General features: G+C 38.4%; 1 protein-coding gene across 1 annotated transcript; it reads left to right on the top strand.

Annotated features, from left to right (window-relative positions):
- Window positions 1–473: 473 nt before the first annotated feature.
- CMTM4 (CKLF-like MARVEL transmembrane domain containing 4) lies at window positions 474–18,618 on the top strand. Its single transcript, XM_008942410.1, has 4 exons — window positions 474–563; window positions 6,368–6,544; window positions 17,355–17,453; window positions 18,330–18,618. The coding sequence occupies exons 1-4, from the start codon at window positions 474–476 to the stop codon at window positions 18,501–18,503; spliced, it is 540 nt and encodes a 179-aa protein (XP_008940658.1). The 3' UTR covers window positions 18,504–18,618.
- Window positions 18,619–18,727: the final 109 nt, after the last annotated feature.

The raw sequence follows: 18,727 nt of genomic DNA, 5'->3' as shown, positions 1-18,727 counted from the left end.
CATGGAAAGAAATCAGTGTGAGAAACTGGTTATAATTTGCATGCTTTGTTTGCCTCTGTTTGGAACGTGGCTCTCTGATCTTCAATTGAATGTTCCTGTAGGATGGGGTTCATGCAAAACTGTTGATGGGCATTTGTTTATGGGACAGGTTGCATTCTTTTTTCATCTAATCTGGAAGGTACATTTGGATCTCATTAAGGTTTCTTTGAGGAAGTGTAATGTGCCTAAAACAAATACCTCTTTGAAATGTGCCTTTTCTTCAGATGCTGTTCTGTGGTTCTTTTGGTCATCTGGTTGGACAAAACCTGAAATATACCTAAATCAGAGTGAATTTTTTTGTTTTGTTTTGTTAGGAAGACAGTTGCGTTTTGGGTGGGTGCTGGTAAATAAGAGAAACTTGCAGGCAGGTCTGCAAAATGGTAGGAAGTGAGGCTAAGCAGCTTTTTACAGGTGTCAAAATAGCACTGGGTGAGATGGCGATGGAGATGGGGCCAAGAGTGGGGGTCACGAGGTGTCTCTTCCAGTCCCAGTGGGGTGGACCCCTGATGCCAGAAGGTTCTAGTGTGAGTGGCCATGTGGACAGTGGCCCTACTCTTAGAGGGAGAAAGGGGAGGAGGTGATGGTGGTGGCCATGGCCATGTCTGAGGTTGCAGCCTTGTGTGGAACCTGGGTCTGGTCACTGACATCTCCATCATGAACTGCATGGGAATTGTGCAAAACAGCAGTTAACAACTATCTGCATGTTCAAGTGTTACTTCAAATGCTAAAATGGTTTTACTTTGAGGACAAATAAATGTACCATAAAAAAAATTATTTAGTAGTAAGAAAAACTCCTTGTTTTTATTTAAAGAAATCCCAAACATCAAGTATTTCTGTACTGTAAAAAACTATTTGTTTAATGGCATTTGAACTGAAAGTGGGTTTGTATTTATCTAAAGATAAGAATGTTTGTTGTGTAGATGTGTCCAAGCAATATGCAAGACACTGTGCTAATGCGTAATTAGCAGGAAATAAGTCATGTCTGCAGCTTTTTTTATATTCACTCTAGACTCTATGATTAATTTAACTTCTAAAATCAATGCATTTCTGCATTAGCCAGTTGAGGATCTATTCTGTTCACCTTAGTTCAGTCCAGTTAAGAATTTATTTTTTTTTTTTAGAATCAGTGTTAGTTATGATGTACTTAGACTTTCAAAACAACAGTAATTCTGTTGTTAACTTGGAGTGTTGATTACTCTCATTCTTAAATATGACCCTTTCTCATAATATGCCATAAAAACTTTTCTGGCCTCAGAAACATGTTCTGTATTTAGAATTTGTCTTTTGCTGAAGTTGAGAAATGGAAGCAGCAGTAGCTGAATCTTTCAAGGATTATTGAGAACTGCTGGAAGTGGCAAAAGATCAGCTGATTTAATGAAGATTCCACAATATTTAAGGCGCTGAGGTCTTGCCACATTGTATGTAAAAGTGGACTAAGAAATAATGAAAACTTAATGATTGCAGCTACATGTAAAACCCCAGAGGTGCAGTCAAGATCTGAAATATAAATATTCTTCTCTTACTTTTATCGTCACTACCAACCGCAAATCCGTGTTGATTTCAGAGGTCTGGTTGAGTTTCCTTGGATTTGGTCACTGTTGTATTTTGTGCCGTTAGAGAAACAATTTATTTTATCCAGGGTGCTGAATCACTGGTGCTTCTTCAGCTTCCCTCTCTGCTAACTGTTGTTTCCCTGCATTTTCTTTCTAGTAAGAAAAAGTGAATGCTCATTGGTGATTTAAGGCTCTCTGCAGTCCCGCTACCCAAGTTGGTAACGCATTTCTTGCAGTTGTGAGGATGCAGAGTAGGAGCAGGCAGGAAATCAGCCTTTCTTCTGCTCAGGGTAGAAGATGGTTTCCTGCTGGAGAGGCAGGACCGTGTTTAAGCCATACGATCCCAAATATTCATATCTGTGCCAGCTGTTTTAGATGTGGGAAATGCATGTGCTTTGCAAGGAATGAGACCCACTTGGTTTCATACATTAAGTTGAGACTGCTGAGCCAAGTAAATGAGAACAGTAAATCTAGATTTTAATTCAAGAAAGTTTTAATGTCTTTGGATACTTTAAGTGGTGTAAAAGCAGTTTATTTCTTCTCTGTTTTGTGCACGTGTATTTTGCCATATCATTAATTTAAACAATCTGGATGTAAAATTGTCGTGGCAGTGTGACATTCTTCGTAAAATTCTGTGGGTATTTTTCAGGCAGAAAAAATGCTGACCATTTTGTGGTTTTTTGAAAATCATGCGTAATTATGTCATTTAACCACACAATAAGGCTTTCTGTGGTCATGTTCTAGATAAACAGGAAAACTCATTTTTTACTTTGTTTTTGTTGCAGAACTGTCTTTCTTATTTTTAGTACAAAGTTGTTTGATTATTTTCTTCAAAAATAAACTACAACATTATCTGACAGGAAAAATACAACACTAGCAGCTTCCAAAAAGCTCTATTTCAGCATTGGTGCCTGCTGTAGCACATTTTCTCCATTTTGGGAAAATACAGTGTTTTATGTCTGACACGCCTGCATTGCCAAGAAAGTGATGTAAATACAAGCCATTTGCATAGTTCTGAGATGGATGATTTCTTCATTAAGGGCCCTTCTCCAGGGGAATTCACAGGAAAGCTGAGATGAATACAGTAATGGTAGGATGTGGATGCGGTTGGGTTAAAGGACATTGGATCCCAGGATAGAGGCTGTCTTTCAGGAATTAAATGGCCCCAAGTTGTGGTTGCTTCATCCCCTTCCAGTGAGCGGCTGCTTCACTCTAAACAGAGCCTTTGTGTGGGGGTTCAGTGCTGTGCAGTAGAAGTCCAGTAGCCTTGCACTGCACATCAGTTATCTTAGCAGTCCTAAACATCCCAAACAGTAAAACTGGGTAACAGTTTGCCAGCTTATTCAAGACAAAAATTGTTCTTGGGTAAGACATCTCATACTTATTTCTCTACCTGGAGTTTTTTTTTCTGCCTTTGCATTACATGGTGGTGGGAGATGAAGGGCAAGGGGAGGTTTGCTCCATCAGAGTCAGAGCTGCATTGCACACGTGGCCTGCAAGGCTGGACAGACTCAGACCTTTTCTGAGCTTACCCTGAACATTGTTCTTCTTGATCCTGCTTTGTTGACCAGGCTCTTGCCTGTCCTTTGTTAAAGAAAAAGGTGGTATTATGGGTAGCCTAGGATGCCTCTACATGGACCTGAGCATCCAGTAGAATAAGCAGATGTCTCTATCCTGGCAAAGTTGTGTGTCAACACAATATCCACTGTCCATACTTAAAGAGGAATGGAAGCAGATGGGAAACCAAAGGCAACTGTTAAAAAAGAGAAAGATGGTAGTAAAAAGGGACTTACACAAATCTTAGGGCATTGGAGGAATTGGGGTGGAATAAAACAAACCCCTAAGTACTCAGTGCAGAGGAAAACGGACGGAAGGGTTTGTTTCATCCATTGGAGGAAACTCTCCCCATTGATTCTGCCTGAGAAAGCTGTAGCTGTGTCATTTGTGGGAGACAGCAGTAATTCATGTAAGGGGAGATGCAGTTTCTCAATTTTCCTCAGGAAATCAACTATCCAACTGCTGCTTGTGGAAAAACTTGTCAGAACTTATCACCCTAAGCTATGAGAAGGGCTGTGACATGACAGTGAGAGGTGTCTCCTACACTGGACAAAGGGCAGTGTGGATTTTATTGCCCGAGACCTGTGCTCTGATACAGTGCTGGTAGGTTTGGTGTGTGGTGGTTTATTTTTTTAGCTAGTCCTCCCAGCCTTTCTGATAAGCATATCAGCAGACTTGGGCTGCCACCACCCGGACTGCTGTGCACTAGTGCCACTCTATGATACTGGAACGGATCCTGGCACGTCTTTACTTAGATTTGAAATGGTTTTAGTCAAATGTAATTGTACACAACTAATGCTTTTTTCTTATGAAGGAGGGTCATAGGTGAATGGATTTTGTAATTTCTTAAGTGACAAAGTGAAGTCTTAATGTAGAATTGCTCTGAAGTTTATTAATTATTAATTCTGAGCTTTGAAGGCTATAAGTAGTGTGATAATTTAGAGTTCATTGCTCCAAGTGCCTCTACAGTACATAATTCATTTCTAATGCTGTATGCAAGAAACTGATCTCTTGAGTTTTGATTGCTAAGATGGGGTTCACTACCCTTGAAGAAGCAGTGCTGTCTGATACGGAGATTTTTATCAGCAAAACAACAGAGGCTTTGTACGCCAAGCAGCAATTGCCTGGCAGAGCAGTTGGTGTGCCAGGTTTTTTTTAGATCTGAGTTTTTTGGTCTAATGTTGGTGGTGCAAATCAGAGCTGTTCTTATTTTTAGAAAATGAACCTAAAATCACTTGTGCTTGTACTACAGTACTTCTAGAGAACTTTTCAGAATGACGTGTTTTAAAAGAATAAAAGTTTCAGAAGTGTCATATCAGAAATAGTGGCAAGAGCAACGGAGACTTGACTCCATTGGAACATCTGAAAGCTAGTTTTGCCATTTAACATTAATACTTGATACTGATCCTGCTTGAAATGGATAAGATTTTTTTTTTCTGAGAGCTTTCCTTTTTTTTTTTTTTTTTTAATTCAATGCCCTTATGAGGCTTGTATTCACAGAAAAGGTGGACTTCTTTACATGCTAATACTGTAAAATGAAGCTGTGTTCTGGACAGTATTTTTGTGTGTCACTGCTGAAATCAGTTTGACTTTGTTTCTGTTTTTCTGGATGTTCCATTTCTCTGCATGTTCTTGCTTTTTTCCTCAAAGCTCTTGTCCCTAATGTTGAAGATAAAATCTGAAGTTAAGTGTTTAGTGGGTATCCATTCAGAATTTGTTTGATGTGAATTGGCCTGCTCTTTTAGCTGGCAAAAATTAGTATGGCATGTGGTCTCTTAGAGTGTACTAAGTGAACTGAGAGCGCCTTTCTACTCAAGTGTGAGTGTTTTGATTACAATGGGTTCGCTTTGTTTTAATCCGTTTTTGAACTTATGTTAGGTAGTGCATTCTGAAGTACATGGCAAAGTGTGGGGGTGTTGTCCTTAAAACTACTTCTGATTTGACAAAAATGGTAACTTCTTCCAGAATCCTTTTTCTTCATTTTGCTAGTTGTGTTGTAAGAGGCAAAAACAAATAAATGGAAGAAAATGTATCTGGAAAACATTATTGAAACTGCAAAAAAGGATTTAGTGGAAATTGATCTGTATTGTGGCTTCTGTCAACTTGTAAACTTACGTCTTCTTTGTGCGAAACCTTTAAATTATGGAATATTTCGCTCTCAGGAGGCTGTCTCCCTGAGTTCTTTACCCTCACATTGAAGACACTTCCTGTTGTCTCATTAGAATTGTTGCAGCAGAACAAAAAAAGTGAATTCTTTTTGAAAAATGTAAATGGATGAGAGAGGGGGTGGTTGTCTTGAAAACCAAAGCAAAACACTCTTAAGGTCTTCCTTGCTTGCCATGGGGAAAAAAAAAAAAAATGAAAAAACCAAACCAACCAACCAAACAAAAAACCAAATGCACACAAAAACCCCAAACAAAGAAACCAAAACCATCCATGCAACTGTTTTTCTCTTACAAGTTATCTGTAAAGAGGAATCTGTTTGAAACAGGCTTACATATCTAAGTTGTATACTCTGTGGTAGCTAATCAGCTGTTTCTAATGGTATTTCAGTGGGAGCTAATATTGGACAGATTTTTTTAAAGTATGGTGAATGTAACTGTTTTATCCTAAACAGTGAATTAAACTCTGATCTTGCAAAAGTCTGCATTTGTGTCAACTCCACTGAGGTATCTTTTGAATCGGGTGTGCTTAACTGTTACCCAGGTTAGATGTACGTGTTTGCAGTGCTACAAGTTTTTCCTTCACCTATAGCTGCTTGGTTTATTGTCTTACAAGGGAATGATAAAATATGTTTTTATATCACACTCTGTTAATACTATGTAGTTGAGCTTAGGGTACTCAATAGACAAATGCATTCCATCTTCAAGTTCTGGAATAGCATAACATTAATGGAAAATGAAATGTTTGAAGAGATGTTTGCATGTTAAACCCAGTGGCCTGAAGGAGTTTCATGTCTTTCTGGGTGTGTGTCATTTTGATGTTAGGCTCCTTACAATTTTGCTGAAAGATGCTTTGCTAAACAGGAGAAATCCAGAAAGTCTTATGTTAATTTGCTTTTGTTTTTGCTCTTTAGACAGTATCCCGTTATAAACTAAAATCACACATTCCTGAGTGTAAACTGATCATGTTCCCAATGGAAATTTCAGGAATACTTGTGGCTACTTTCAAAATGTGGAAATCTATTTATATTTTTTTCCACTTGTTTTTCTTCCTAGGTTTTGGCACTGATTGCATTCATCTGCATAGAGACCATCATGGAATGCTCCCCTTGCGAAGGCCTTTATTTCTTTGAATTTGTGAGCTGTAGTGCATTGGTGGTTACTGGAGTTCTGTTGCTTATGTTCAGTCTAAATCTTCATACAAGAATACCACAGATCAACTGGAATCTTACTGTAAGTTCATACAAATGCTCACTCTACTTGAAGTGCAAATCTGTTTTTAAATTTGGTCTTTGAGTTTTACTTTGTACAGATTTTGTATGAGTGTGCTTTATGCTGAGTAAAGTATACGTTTTGCTTATATTTATTTTGAATGCTAACAGCAGAATGAGCTTTGAAATGTAGCAAGGTTGAATTATAGAATCATAGAATCATATTATATTAAATAGAACTGAAATTGTTGTCTGATAGATTCTCTTTGGAAGGAAAAGTTCCTGCTAATGCCAGCAATTACTGTTTGTGGATGAAGTGGATAAAAATGCAGCCTGTAGTTATTAAATTTTAACAGATGCTGTATTTACAGTAGCCTGTTTTCTCTTAAGCTTTTTTTTTTTCTATTGGAATAGTCATACTGCATATATTTTCTTACACAGATCAATACAGTCGTTGGGTAGTATAAAAAAATAGTGCTTTTTGTGAAAATCAGGTCCTTTGAATGACACAAGCAACTACTGAACATTGACTGGCAATGCTTAATGTGTTCTCAGATACAAGGAGTTTTAGGAAGAGAACTGCTGGCAGTGCACATTCCTTTTGTAGAAGTCTATATTTCCATACTGTATTACCAGTTAAACTTTCAGATTGGGTTGCATAAACACGGATCACAAAATCAACATGTAAAGTTACTCTCTAGCAAAAGATCTGTCAGCTACAAGGACAATATTTATACCAACTTCTTTTGACTGTACAGATATATATGTGCCTGTTTTCTGGTTTATTTTATAACAGTAATTTTGTGAGTACTCTTGGAGATCAGTCCCAGAGGTTTTTAGACTTGTGTGATATTTTAAAAAATTTGTTTTAATGTAGTTTATTAATGTTGCAATTTGCAGTAGGTGTTTATAAGCCTAAATGCCTTGTCTAAAATGAGACTGGAATCAGGTGATGTGTTGTACTCTGAGGTGGTGTGATCTGTTGAGGAACTCTTCCTAAGAGTACTTGCTAGATAGATCAGATGGACTGAGAACTGTGATTGGGAACTGTAAGTAGGGGAGATCCAAGTGGCTTGCAAAACAAAATCAGTGGAACCACTGGAACGTTACTAGGCTGTCTTGCCTTTGCTCTTTTTGTCTCTATTCTGCCAGTATTGTCATCACTTACCTTCGTGGCAAGCTAAAAAGCAGCAGCTGCAGAGAGAAGGTACTCTCTGCTTCTGTTGCTGGCTTGGTAGTTTAACGAGCATCACAACAGCCTGACAGCTGATCACAGCAATTGGAGACCTTCTCTTCATGGCACACGCTTCTGTACATGCTAGTGGGGTGTACCAGAGCATGATAACAGCATATGTATAACTGCATCAGAGTCACATAAAATACATGATGGTTTTCCTGGTGTGATTTGACTGAGACATTTTATCCAGAGACCACAGAGTGGTATGCATGGTGTCCGTGACTGAGTTGAAGTTGTATCTCTGGAAGAGATTGTTTAATGACTTCACATACCCTTGGGCTGTGTTTTGTCTATACTTTTTGTTCTGTCCTTGAGCCCTGTGGCACCCTTGCTACCTACCAGAACACTTGCACAGTATATTGAATGCACGCAAGTGCAAAAGCCTAAATGCAGCTCTCTGCCTTTCCCCCAAACAGTGCAGTAGATACCAGTATGTAGCTGGTAGGTCCTTTCAGCCATTCTGACTTCTTACAATATTTGAGTGACAAAAATGGCTGCTTTGAGTGCAGTGTTATTTGTTCCTGTATAGCACTCTGTTAGAGATCTTTAGAGAAAAAGAGGACTTTAAAATCCAACCAGTTGTGGTGTGTGTGTTTTATTTTTTTAGTATTTTTTTTTTTACGGCAATTGTCACACTTGGAACCCCCTACCTAAACAGCATGGAGCAGTGTGACGTGGTTGGAGTTCAACATGAAGGGCCAGTGGAGAACACTGCAAATGCTTTGGCTTTAGTTCATACTGCCAGATCAACAGAGGTTGAATGAAACTCTCACGATCTGGCAAGTCTCATTCTTTTAATTAAGTACTGAAGATAAAATGCTACTTCTATCATTATACCAAAGATCTCTAACAGAAGTGAGAAGAAAACTGGAAGCTTCTGATTTCCATTTACTGATGAGACCAGCCTTTCTGGTATCACTCACTGATTTTAATAATCATTAGTCTGATAGGATGGTTACTGTGAAAGGAGTGTTGGGAGTATCTTTATTATTCACATGGCTGTAGTCTGCTGTTGTGGGATTGAAGGCTGCTGATAGAACACCTGGGAGATTGCTTGGCAAAGTTAATAGGAAATTTAGGAATGTGGAGTTGTGGCTGACAGTTTTTGTAGCTCATTTTGGCATTTTAATCTTGTATATGTATAATCATGCATTGTTTGCCCCTTTGATTACTTAATATTTTCCTTTGGTTACTTTGATAGTTTTGCAGCTTCTGTATGTAACAGTAATTTCAGGAGCTGCTTTCTGAACAACAGACATTCACGCTCGTGAATGTTTTGGGAGAAAGTCAATCCTGCGTGTGTTAATTCATTAATACACATGATTTAGGAAAATAATGGGTGTTTCCCTTGTGAAAAGTCTCAAACTTTGCTTTTAGAATCTGTGAGAAGAAAAGGCTGTTACAGTGCTTGGAAGAATTTAGTGGTCTTAAATTTAGAACAAAGTCTTTCTTTAAACAGAGCCCTCAGTCAGAAACTTTCTAGGAACCATTTGAAACCATTTGCTTTCCAATGATCCTACGTATTAGAAAGTGCCAGGCCATAAACTGCTATTGTCCAGAGCAGGATTGTTTCCTAAAGGAAACTTTATTAAAATTAGTATTCTTTCTAATGCATTGTGGATACTGTCTAATGTCCACTATCCCTGGTTGGAATGAAAATGTGCATGGGTATAATCTAGTGTCTAACAGATATGCAAATTTACTTATTTTTAAAATATCTATTTTTAGCCATTTGGGGGAAAGAGCTTTTGTTTTGATCCTGATTAAAGACTTGCTAACCATTTAAATATTTTCCCAAGGCAAACATAAAAGAAACATGGATGTGGTGAGGCCAGAAAAACCTTCCTTGGGTGTGTTGGAAAGAGGCAGGTCTGTTACAGTCAGATGAGGGAACAGTCACTTGTCTGTATTGTGCAGCACTATGAATATTATGCAAAAATGCAAAAGCTGAGAAACCTGTTTGTGGAAATTTCCATTTCCTTTATGCTTCACAGCTCAAAGGGAGCCTATTCTGCAAGGAGACCAACAAGTGGCATAGGGGAATGGGTAGCAAACCACAGCAGGGATTCCTGTTTAACCAATGAGCTGCTGCTGCTTTGACATGTTTGTCTTCAGAGTTAACTAATAAATGAATGTTTGCAATGATTTTGTATTTGGCTAAATTATAATTTTTTTAATTATTATTCATTATTTGAATCTCATGTGATCTACAGGGAGAGGTTAATATCTTGCAGCCAAACCGTGTGCATGACTTGGCCCTTGAGAGGTGCAGACAGATAGGAGAGCTAACAGAAGTGTATGTAGTAGCTTTGGTGTTCTGGTGAATTTGAGTGTGATTTGACTGGCTTTCTGACAGTTCCTGCCACTGCAGAGTGGACAGTAATGCTGAGGTACATTTTTTTCAGTGCTGACAACTGAGATGACTTGGGGAGGGGAGAAGTGATGGCAAGTAGCTGAGAATACTGGAATTTGACAATGTTTCTTGGATGAGAATTTGTATGATGAGGGAAATCCAAGTCGTTACAGATGTGAGGCATTGCATAATCAGCCATTAGAATGGACTATTTATGTCTGTGTGTAGGAAGAAAATCATCTAAGAGATTATGATCACTGACTTTTAAAAAAATGTTTTTTAAACCGTCAGTGGAGCTCTGGTAGTGTGTTTTGTGTGTGCAGTTCTGAATGCAAAGTTTTTTAGCTTAGAGCAGCCTTGAAGATGAGGCACAGCACAGACTTACCAGCATTCTGCCAGGCTGCTTGGCCTGGACTCCGTTCCAGGGAAGCACTGCTACAGGGAGGAAACATGAGCACTCAAGTTTGTCTCTTAGAAGCTACAACAGATCAGTAGTTGTGTTTTGTGCTGCCTGAAAACTTGTTTCATGATATTCCCAGGATTGTGGTTTGTAGTGTGTGTTTGGTTTTTTTTTTTTGTTTTTTTTTTTTTTTTTTTTTTTTTCAGTTGTTGCAGTGATGAAACTTTATGTGGAACCAACTGATATTTGAAGTAGTTGGCAGAAAACTTGATGCACTGCAAGAATAAGAAACTGCCTTATGCCATCCTTGTCTCTGAAGAGTGTAATTACAAAGCTGCAGTTGAAAGTCCTTCACAAGGCAGTCTTGACTTTTTTTTTTTTTTCCCCTAATTATTTCCCCCCCCCTCTGTTTTGAAAAAAACCCTTAGTTTTCTTTGGCTTGCTTAGCCAGGAAGAATTTAAGTAACTCATCCTTCACTTTCAAGTTTACTGCTGTCAAAATAGCAATACCTATTAAGGATGAAAATTATTATTTTATAAATAAATAAACTCAGAATTAATTTCCTCTGGGTTAGTGCTCTTTGTGGACAGTTCTCATTTGGTGCAGCATGATGTAAACAATGCATTCTTTTGTTAGAAATGCAAACGCATTTTTAAATATGAGAAATATTGCATTGTTTGGTACTTATTGCTAGTAAGGTCTGTAGCTCTGTGGCAGTAACTGCCAGTGTGCAGGACTGCTTATTGGAAAAGGCATGCAGGAAAAGCATTGAGGAGCAGCTAAGGAAGAGCTGAGAGGGAAATAGGCAGGTGGTCTTTGACAAACCAAAATGAAATGAGGATCATAGAAGCATTCATTCAGGAATGTGTTTTGTCATTTACAGCAGAGTTACTACATCTACCAAAGTTTCTACTCCAACTCAAAAATAGTTAGAAATAAAAATAAAATTGTATGAATTTTGGTTTTGAATCCACTTCTTTAATTTCTTCAAAATCATAGCTTGTTCCTGATGTTTCAAAGAGCTAAGAAAGATTTTTTGAAAGTCACTTGTGTTAATTCTTTTTTTTTTTTTTTTACATACTTTGCTTGAGTTGCTGGAACTAATTTCCAGCAAGTGCCAGCTGGAAGTGCCTGAACAGGAGCACCTGCAGGTGAATGCTAGAGACCTTTGGGGACTGCTTTGTGCACCATGGAACTCACAGGGAGCTTCAGCCAGGCTGCACAGCCCCATGCTGTGAGATGGGCACTGAGATCTGTTTGCACAGCGTGAATCCAGCCCTCTGGGTCACTAACAGATTTCTGAAACTGTTGGTCATGGACTGTTTTATCAGGAGAAGTGATGTGAACCTTAGAGCAGCAGAGTCTAGTGTTTGACCTAAATAAATGGGGTGGGGTAGGGGGAAGAGATGAGAGTTAGTGCTCACACAGTTAATTCAGTTCTCTCTACCTAGGACTTAGCTTTGCTTGACTAAACCATGTTTCTATTTTTAATTGTGGTGAAAAATACTCATATAATTTTAAATAATAGGATTATAGAGTAAAATTACAGGAGTCTGACCAGAGGTGCTTGATTTAGAGGACTGAGTTCAAATTGATAGTTTCATATGGAAACAAGAGGAAAAGTTCCTAAACCTTGCGAGCAAGGTAACGGTTGTAGGAAAAATTAGGGGCATTGTACAAAACCAAGGCAGAACAACACAATCCCAATTACCACACTCCTTCTCCCTTCCTCTGCCAACTGAAAAACAAATGACCAAAACCCAGAGGGAAAAAAAGGAAATGTTTGAGCTCTCTCTTCTGTGGAAGACAGTCTTTTCAGCAACAGGTCACTAACTTCTGTCACCTTTAGTGACAAAGTCAAGATGTTGAAATGTGCAGACTTCTTTTCCAGATGGCATTCACTTAGCTACTTTAAACTCCCATCTAAATGTAAACTCCTGGATTTCAGAAACCAAATGACAAAAGGAAACACCAGTATTAAATGTCATATTTTTGTGTGTACAAATCACAACTGCAGTTATGGCACTGTCTCTCTTTTAAATAGTACCTGGTCAGTTGTGTGGTCTCCTAGTTCACCACAAAATACCAGATAAAAGGTCAGAGCACGTGTTTTGATTAAAAGTCTCTTAAAAGCTATCATGTATGAAGTCATGGAGAGTGATGGATTAGGGCATGTGGGTATTACTGACACCTCTGAACATCAGAGCCAGCTCCTGGTAATGTACCAAACTGGCGGTCTAACCAGAAGCTTTTGAAGCTGATGTGCCCTGGAGCTTTCAGGAGTTACTTGATGGGAGTTCTCAGGTGTGTTAACAGACCTCTCACTCTTGGTGCTAATTCAGCTTTTCCATCGTTGCTGATCCAGGAACCCTACCTGCCGAGGCCCTGCAAGAGGAAACACTGTAGGACCCTGCCCACTTTTCTGGCGTTTCCCACCCTTAAAGCAGAATCAACAGAACAAAAGCCTCACCCTTTTAGTATAAAATGCTGTCTTGGCATTAGTGCATATTCATCCACAAGTTAAGATTCCTCCTCTGCCTTGTGCTTCTTGCAAGTGGGATGGATAGCTGGTGATGGCAGTAGCAGATATATGTCCTTGGATGCTCTCCTTTGGACTAGCAAAACCAGTAGTGACTGAAGAGAATGACTTCATGTAACTAGCGAGTGACCAGGAGTCAGACTTTCATTTTAAATCATTTTGGAAGGGAGAAAGGGAGCAGCAGCAGACTCGAGTGGATTTGGTTCAGCTCATAGATTTTATTCTCTGTTATGGATGGCAGCTTTGTACAGCATTTTATGGCACAGCCTACTGTCTCATGAGGTTGCTGTAATTTCAGCAGAAATTCTTCTATCTGTGTGATGTGGTTTTTACTTTGTCTATAAATATAATAGCAAGAACTTCGTCTACATCATGGCCAGATTTGAAAGGATTCATCTTTTTTCAATTAGTTTATTCTTGTTATTGTCACGATTATTCATCTTCTCTAACGTGGAAAAAAGCTACATTATTTTAGGGAGTGTCCTTTGCTTCTTGAATTCTTGCTGTAATTGATTCTCTTTTGTTTCTACTCTGCCAAGTCGAAAACCATGGTACATTTCCCTTTCTTACCATTCTGCTTTAAGTCCTAAGTACCAAATTTTTGGCTAAAAAGTCTCCTTGGTAGGGAGGTAACTGTGGTAATGGTAACTGTGACATTACCATTTTATTCTGTATGACAGTGCTACCAGGAAGTGCCACTGCTCTTAAGTGACAATCTGATCTGTAAATATGAAGGCTTATGGTAGTATTAGCTTTTTAAGAAACTGGTACCTAACTGTATGAATGTGTATCAATTATTAATTGCATTAAAAGGTTTTGACCTAAATGGGGAAAATGGAATTGCAGAAGTGAATAAATTGGAGCCTCAAGACGGAATTTATTATTTATATTTTAATTGTTGGATTCTTTGCAAGGACAAATTTGATATTCTTTGAAAAGAGTACTATAAAATCAAATGATTGTGACGATGAGAATGTTTCTAACATGCTTCTTCTATCTTTGGTTTTCTGGAAGAACCATGACAAAGGCACCAGCCGTCTATTTTCAGTAGTATTCTGCAGTATCTCAAATTTCTTACAAGAAACCTTCAAGTGAGTTTGTAGCATCCAGATAGATGATAATGTCTGTCTTTGTGGGTAGGTCTAGTTGTCTTGCTTACCTTTGGCAGGGTGATCAAGCTGACAGTGAAAAAATCAGAGGTCAGTGGGATTAATGAATGACCACATCTGACCCCATAAATCATAGAGCTTTATGTGTCATCTACTTACAGTTTAAGTATGGTACTAAGGAAGTACAAAATAGGTATCTGAAAAAATTTGGATTGTAAGATGTGAGAAGGTGGAATATTAAGCACATCTTTGGTTGTCATGATGGTTAGCTCCCTTACAATTTAAACTTTCTTCATTTTGACTATGGCTTTTATCTTAACTTTGCAGCTGTTAATTTTCTTACACTATGAATTTTGTTGTGTTTTTCTGTGTTAAATTTTTAAAACATCTAGTGTTTTATTATTTGAACACTGGTGTCTTCATGTACACAGCTCAATCTTTTTAATATTCAAAGCAGTTTAGGTTCTTTGATTCATACTGTGAGAGATTTTCTCCTCCTTTCAAATAACTTCTGTGGCTCTTTTCTGTACCCTGTCCAATTTTTCAACATACTTTTAAAAATGTGGATACCGGAACAGGATGCAGCATTCCAGTGTCCCTTGCAAAGGTAAGTTTACCACCTTAAACCTATTGTGTCCATATGTTCAAAGGAATGTATAAGTGCTTTTTCTCTCTTTTTTTTTTTTTTCTTTTTTGTCATGGCATCACATCTTGAGATGCTTCTGTACTGTAATTACTAAACTCTTCTGAGTTATTTCTTCTTCAATTTGTCTCCATTCTGAAGGTCCTTCCTGTAGGTGGCAAACGTACTCTGGTAGTAAAGTACACAATTTGACCTTGGGTTGAACTAATTTTTTAATTTTTTTTTTAATTATTCAAGAGCACAGGTGCCATTTCATTCAGTAATGAATTTCAGCTTTCTTGGTGACATACATAGGTTTATGCTAGAAACTGGATGAAATTTGAATACTCTTGAGTCTGGTATCTGTCATATATAGTGAGACTTCCCCTCTAGTGAGAAAAAGTTTGTGCAGATAAGGACCACAGCTTTTGTTGGCAACCTCAGGAGCACAGTGAGAGCTGTTGAACTACAGGTTGAAAAGGAGGATACTTGCTGACATTGTGAAATGCCATTTATTTTATAATTTTTTTGTTTCTTAACTTTATCTCTGCAAAGCAACAAGATATAAGAATTGCAATACCTAACAAAATTCCAGTTTTGTTTGATGCCATAAATATTGGAAAACATCTATTTTGGTAACCTGGGACACAAATAAAAAGTATCTCTCTAATAATACACTCACAGGTGAAAAGATAGGATTTTGAGACTCACAATTTGCTTTTCTTTTCTTACTGTTTGGTGAGACAGTTAAGGTCTTACTGGGCTTATGAAATCCAGACATGTGGGTGGAAGTAGAGTTGAGCAATGGAAGCCTCTCATATTTCTTGGGGAAGTTCTGCTTTTAGATGAGGATCAGGCCACAGTGGTACATCATACAGTTTGTCCCCAGGTATGATAAATTTTGATAGCCAGCTGTTGCTGAGTCAGTACCCGCAAAATAGGTATTTTTTTCCTGTGAATAACACAGTTCCAGAAACTTGCAGTTTTAACAGTTACTTTTTAAAGCATTCTCCAATTATGGCTAGAAAAACAGATGTTTTGGGATGGCTAGATGACAATGGTCTTTTAAAACTCTTTGTGGTATGTATCTGGAACATAGTAATGGGATTCGTACTGAGGGAATAAGTTTAGATTTATATCTTTAGTTTTCTAAGCCTAACTTTGTACAGCACTTCACAAGATACAGTTTGGGGAAGACAAAAAAAATCGCTGGGCAGTAAGTGGAGGAGCAGGAACAGGAAGTGGGCCTGGCTTGCATGTGAAAGAAAACTCAAGTGGAACAAATCTGTTCCTGAATTCTAATTAGAATGGTGATGTGATTTTTTTTTTTTTTTAATAGTGGGAGTTAGCATGTTCATGTTGGTTGTGTTGTTTGGGTTTTGTTGTTGGGGTTTTTTTTCCCTTTAACTCAAAACTCTGAGCTGCACAGCAAGCTGGTATCCGGCTTTCCTTTCTGTCCCTTTTGGCTATGGTAGTGTTCACCTCTCACTGATCTCATGTTCCCTCAGGATACTTGTGCTGAACTGCCCTTCCGCGGTTCTTCCGCACCCCTCCTGGCTCCCTGGCTGTGCCTGTTCAGTTACAGTCTGTTAACAATTTCCTGCGTCTCTGTACTGTATGTATAGTGCAGTGTGCATACATATCAAATGTTCTAAAATATTGTAAAATTGCCCCCAAGTAACACACTGAACAGCTAGTCCCTAATGAATCTACACTTTGTTTCTTCTATTATTTCATAGTCCCAACTCTTGAGTTTTTTTTTCCTAGAGTCTGATCAGCTATTCTTGAATTGATGTAATTATTCTTGAGCTAAGAGCTGCCATTCAGAATTCTTCCTTATGTTCCAATGATATGTTAATAACCCTGCTTTATATACAGCATGGCAACATAATCATCTGAACACTGAGTGACGTAACGCGGCATATGTATAACTGGATTGCATGTTGCCTGTCATTTTGCTGTGCTTGCAGCAAAGCAAGAGTTTTCATGGAACGTAGTTGCTCCTGGGGTGTTTGCTGTGCATATGTTCTAAAATGTCAACTTGAAACATCAGTTTATGCAATAAATATGTAAAAATCTGTGTATTCTTACAATATGGGGAGCTGCTACTCATAGAAATAGCATGGGACATGCAGTTTCTTACAGTGAAGACCTCCAAGAATTTGTATAAAAAAATGTGACTTTTCTGGCCAGTGTATGGAGCACTGTTGTGATGTGAAAGAGAAAAGGGGATCCTGGAATGTGAAAGGTTGATAGTGAGGTTAGTTTAATGTCAGCTGAGGTAGAACAGTTTTACTTATTGTTTATGCTGACAATACTTTTCCAATAAACTCAGCAGAAGTTGAGATAACACATCCAGAGTCTGCACTGGTGCTTTTTGTGTACCTGCTCTTTGACATCAGTGCACAGACTGATGTGCACACATGCTGTTTCCTGTGTAATGACTGATAAACTGCATAGAAAGTAGGAAAGTATTGCTGTAGTTCTTGTTCTGATCTTGTGCTTCATTGCTTCTAACAAAAGCAAGCAAAGAATCATTGTTTAATAATGCTAATGAATTTATTTTTTTAGGATCTGGTCAACACTGGACTCAGCACTTTCTTCTTTTTCATTGCCTCTGTAGTACTTGCTGCTTTAAACCATAAAACTGGAGCAGAAATTGCTGCTGTGGTAAGAATTTGAACTTGTTTATATATGACTCTTATCCTCTATTAAAACTAAGAGTAACTTCCCTTGTGTTCATTGAATACTCCGGTTGCCTTTGCCATCATAAAGCACTTCTAATTTTAGAGTTGAGTATAAGCTAAGTCTGATTTTTAAATACTGACATCTTTTGAGTTGTTTGTCTTAAGGCTTGAGGCAAGAGTGCTGATGATTGAACCTGCCTCGCCTCGTTCTCTGTAGCCAGCTTATGTGCTGCTGCTCTGTATTGCAAGCCTACAGGAAAGATAGAGCAAAAAAGCCACAAGAAATTGGAGGTGATTACACATAATTTGCTGAATTTTTCCTCACTAGGGAGTATAGTAGTACTTCAAGACTTTAAATCTAGAACAGGAAGGTCAAGCAAATTAATTTTGTGCTTGAGTTGGTAACACTTTTTTTGCCTTTCCCCTTCCAAACCTGCACGTTGAAAGATGCGCAAGAGGCTTATAGGAAGAGCTGCAGATTAGCTCCTTCTCCAGGCTGAGGGTCTGGACTGGTGATCTGTTCTGCTGTCATTCATTCACTGTTGTGTATACCCTGAGGGATGAAGTGTTGGATGAAGAGCTGTATTCCTCTTTACAAGAGATTCTTCCATTGAAGTTGCATTGCAGCAGTTAATTGTCGTGTTTGTAGACAGAGAATTTTGTTTTCTGTGATCATTGATCTTAGTCACTTTTGCAGATGCTCTAGTTCATTGAAGAAGAAAAACATAAATTTTACAGGCCATGATGATTTGTCAGTGGAAATAAAGTAGAAAACTAAGCATCTGAAGAATTTGTTGTGAAACTACTATTGTTCTCGTTCTCAAAAATTGTCTTTGACAATTCTTTCTACTTCTTGTAGATATTTGGTTTCTTGGCAATGGCAGTGTATGCTGTGAACACATATTTAGCTGTTAAAAAGTGGCGCATGAGCAGCAGACAGCAGAACAGCCGCCAGCCCAGTGATTACATACGTGCTCGGACAGAGTCCAGGGAAGTGGATCACCGCCCTGAGATCCAGCGGCTGGATGCGTGAAAGCGACGCTCAGATGGGACTGCTGTGGAGAAGTGCTTCACTCCCTCATGGAACAAAGGGGTTATTCTTTATTTAAGGAACAGAAGGAGTATCAGGTGGTGTCCAAGAAAACCCAGCTCTGCACCTGTGCAGAGATGCGTTGAGTCAGAAGCTGTTGTCATAAAGGCAGTAAATGTTGGTCGTTCAAAAGCAGGATTCATTTAAGATGTTCACATATATATACA

This window comes from Merops nubicus, unplaced genomic scaffold (genome assembly GCF_000691845.1).
Source record: "Merops nubicus isolate BGI_N331 unplaced genomic scaffold, ASM69184v1 scaffold22150, whole genome shotgun sequence".
In the NCBI taxonomy this organism is placed as follows: domain Eukaryota; kingdom Metazoa; phylum Chordata; class Aves; order Coraciiformes; family Meropidae; genus Merops; species Merops nubicus.
The sequence above is the reverse complement of the archived record's forward strand: the minus strand, read 5'-3'. Positions and strand labels throughout refer to the sequence as shown.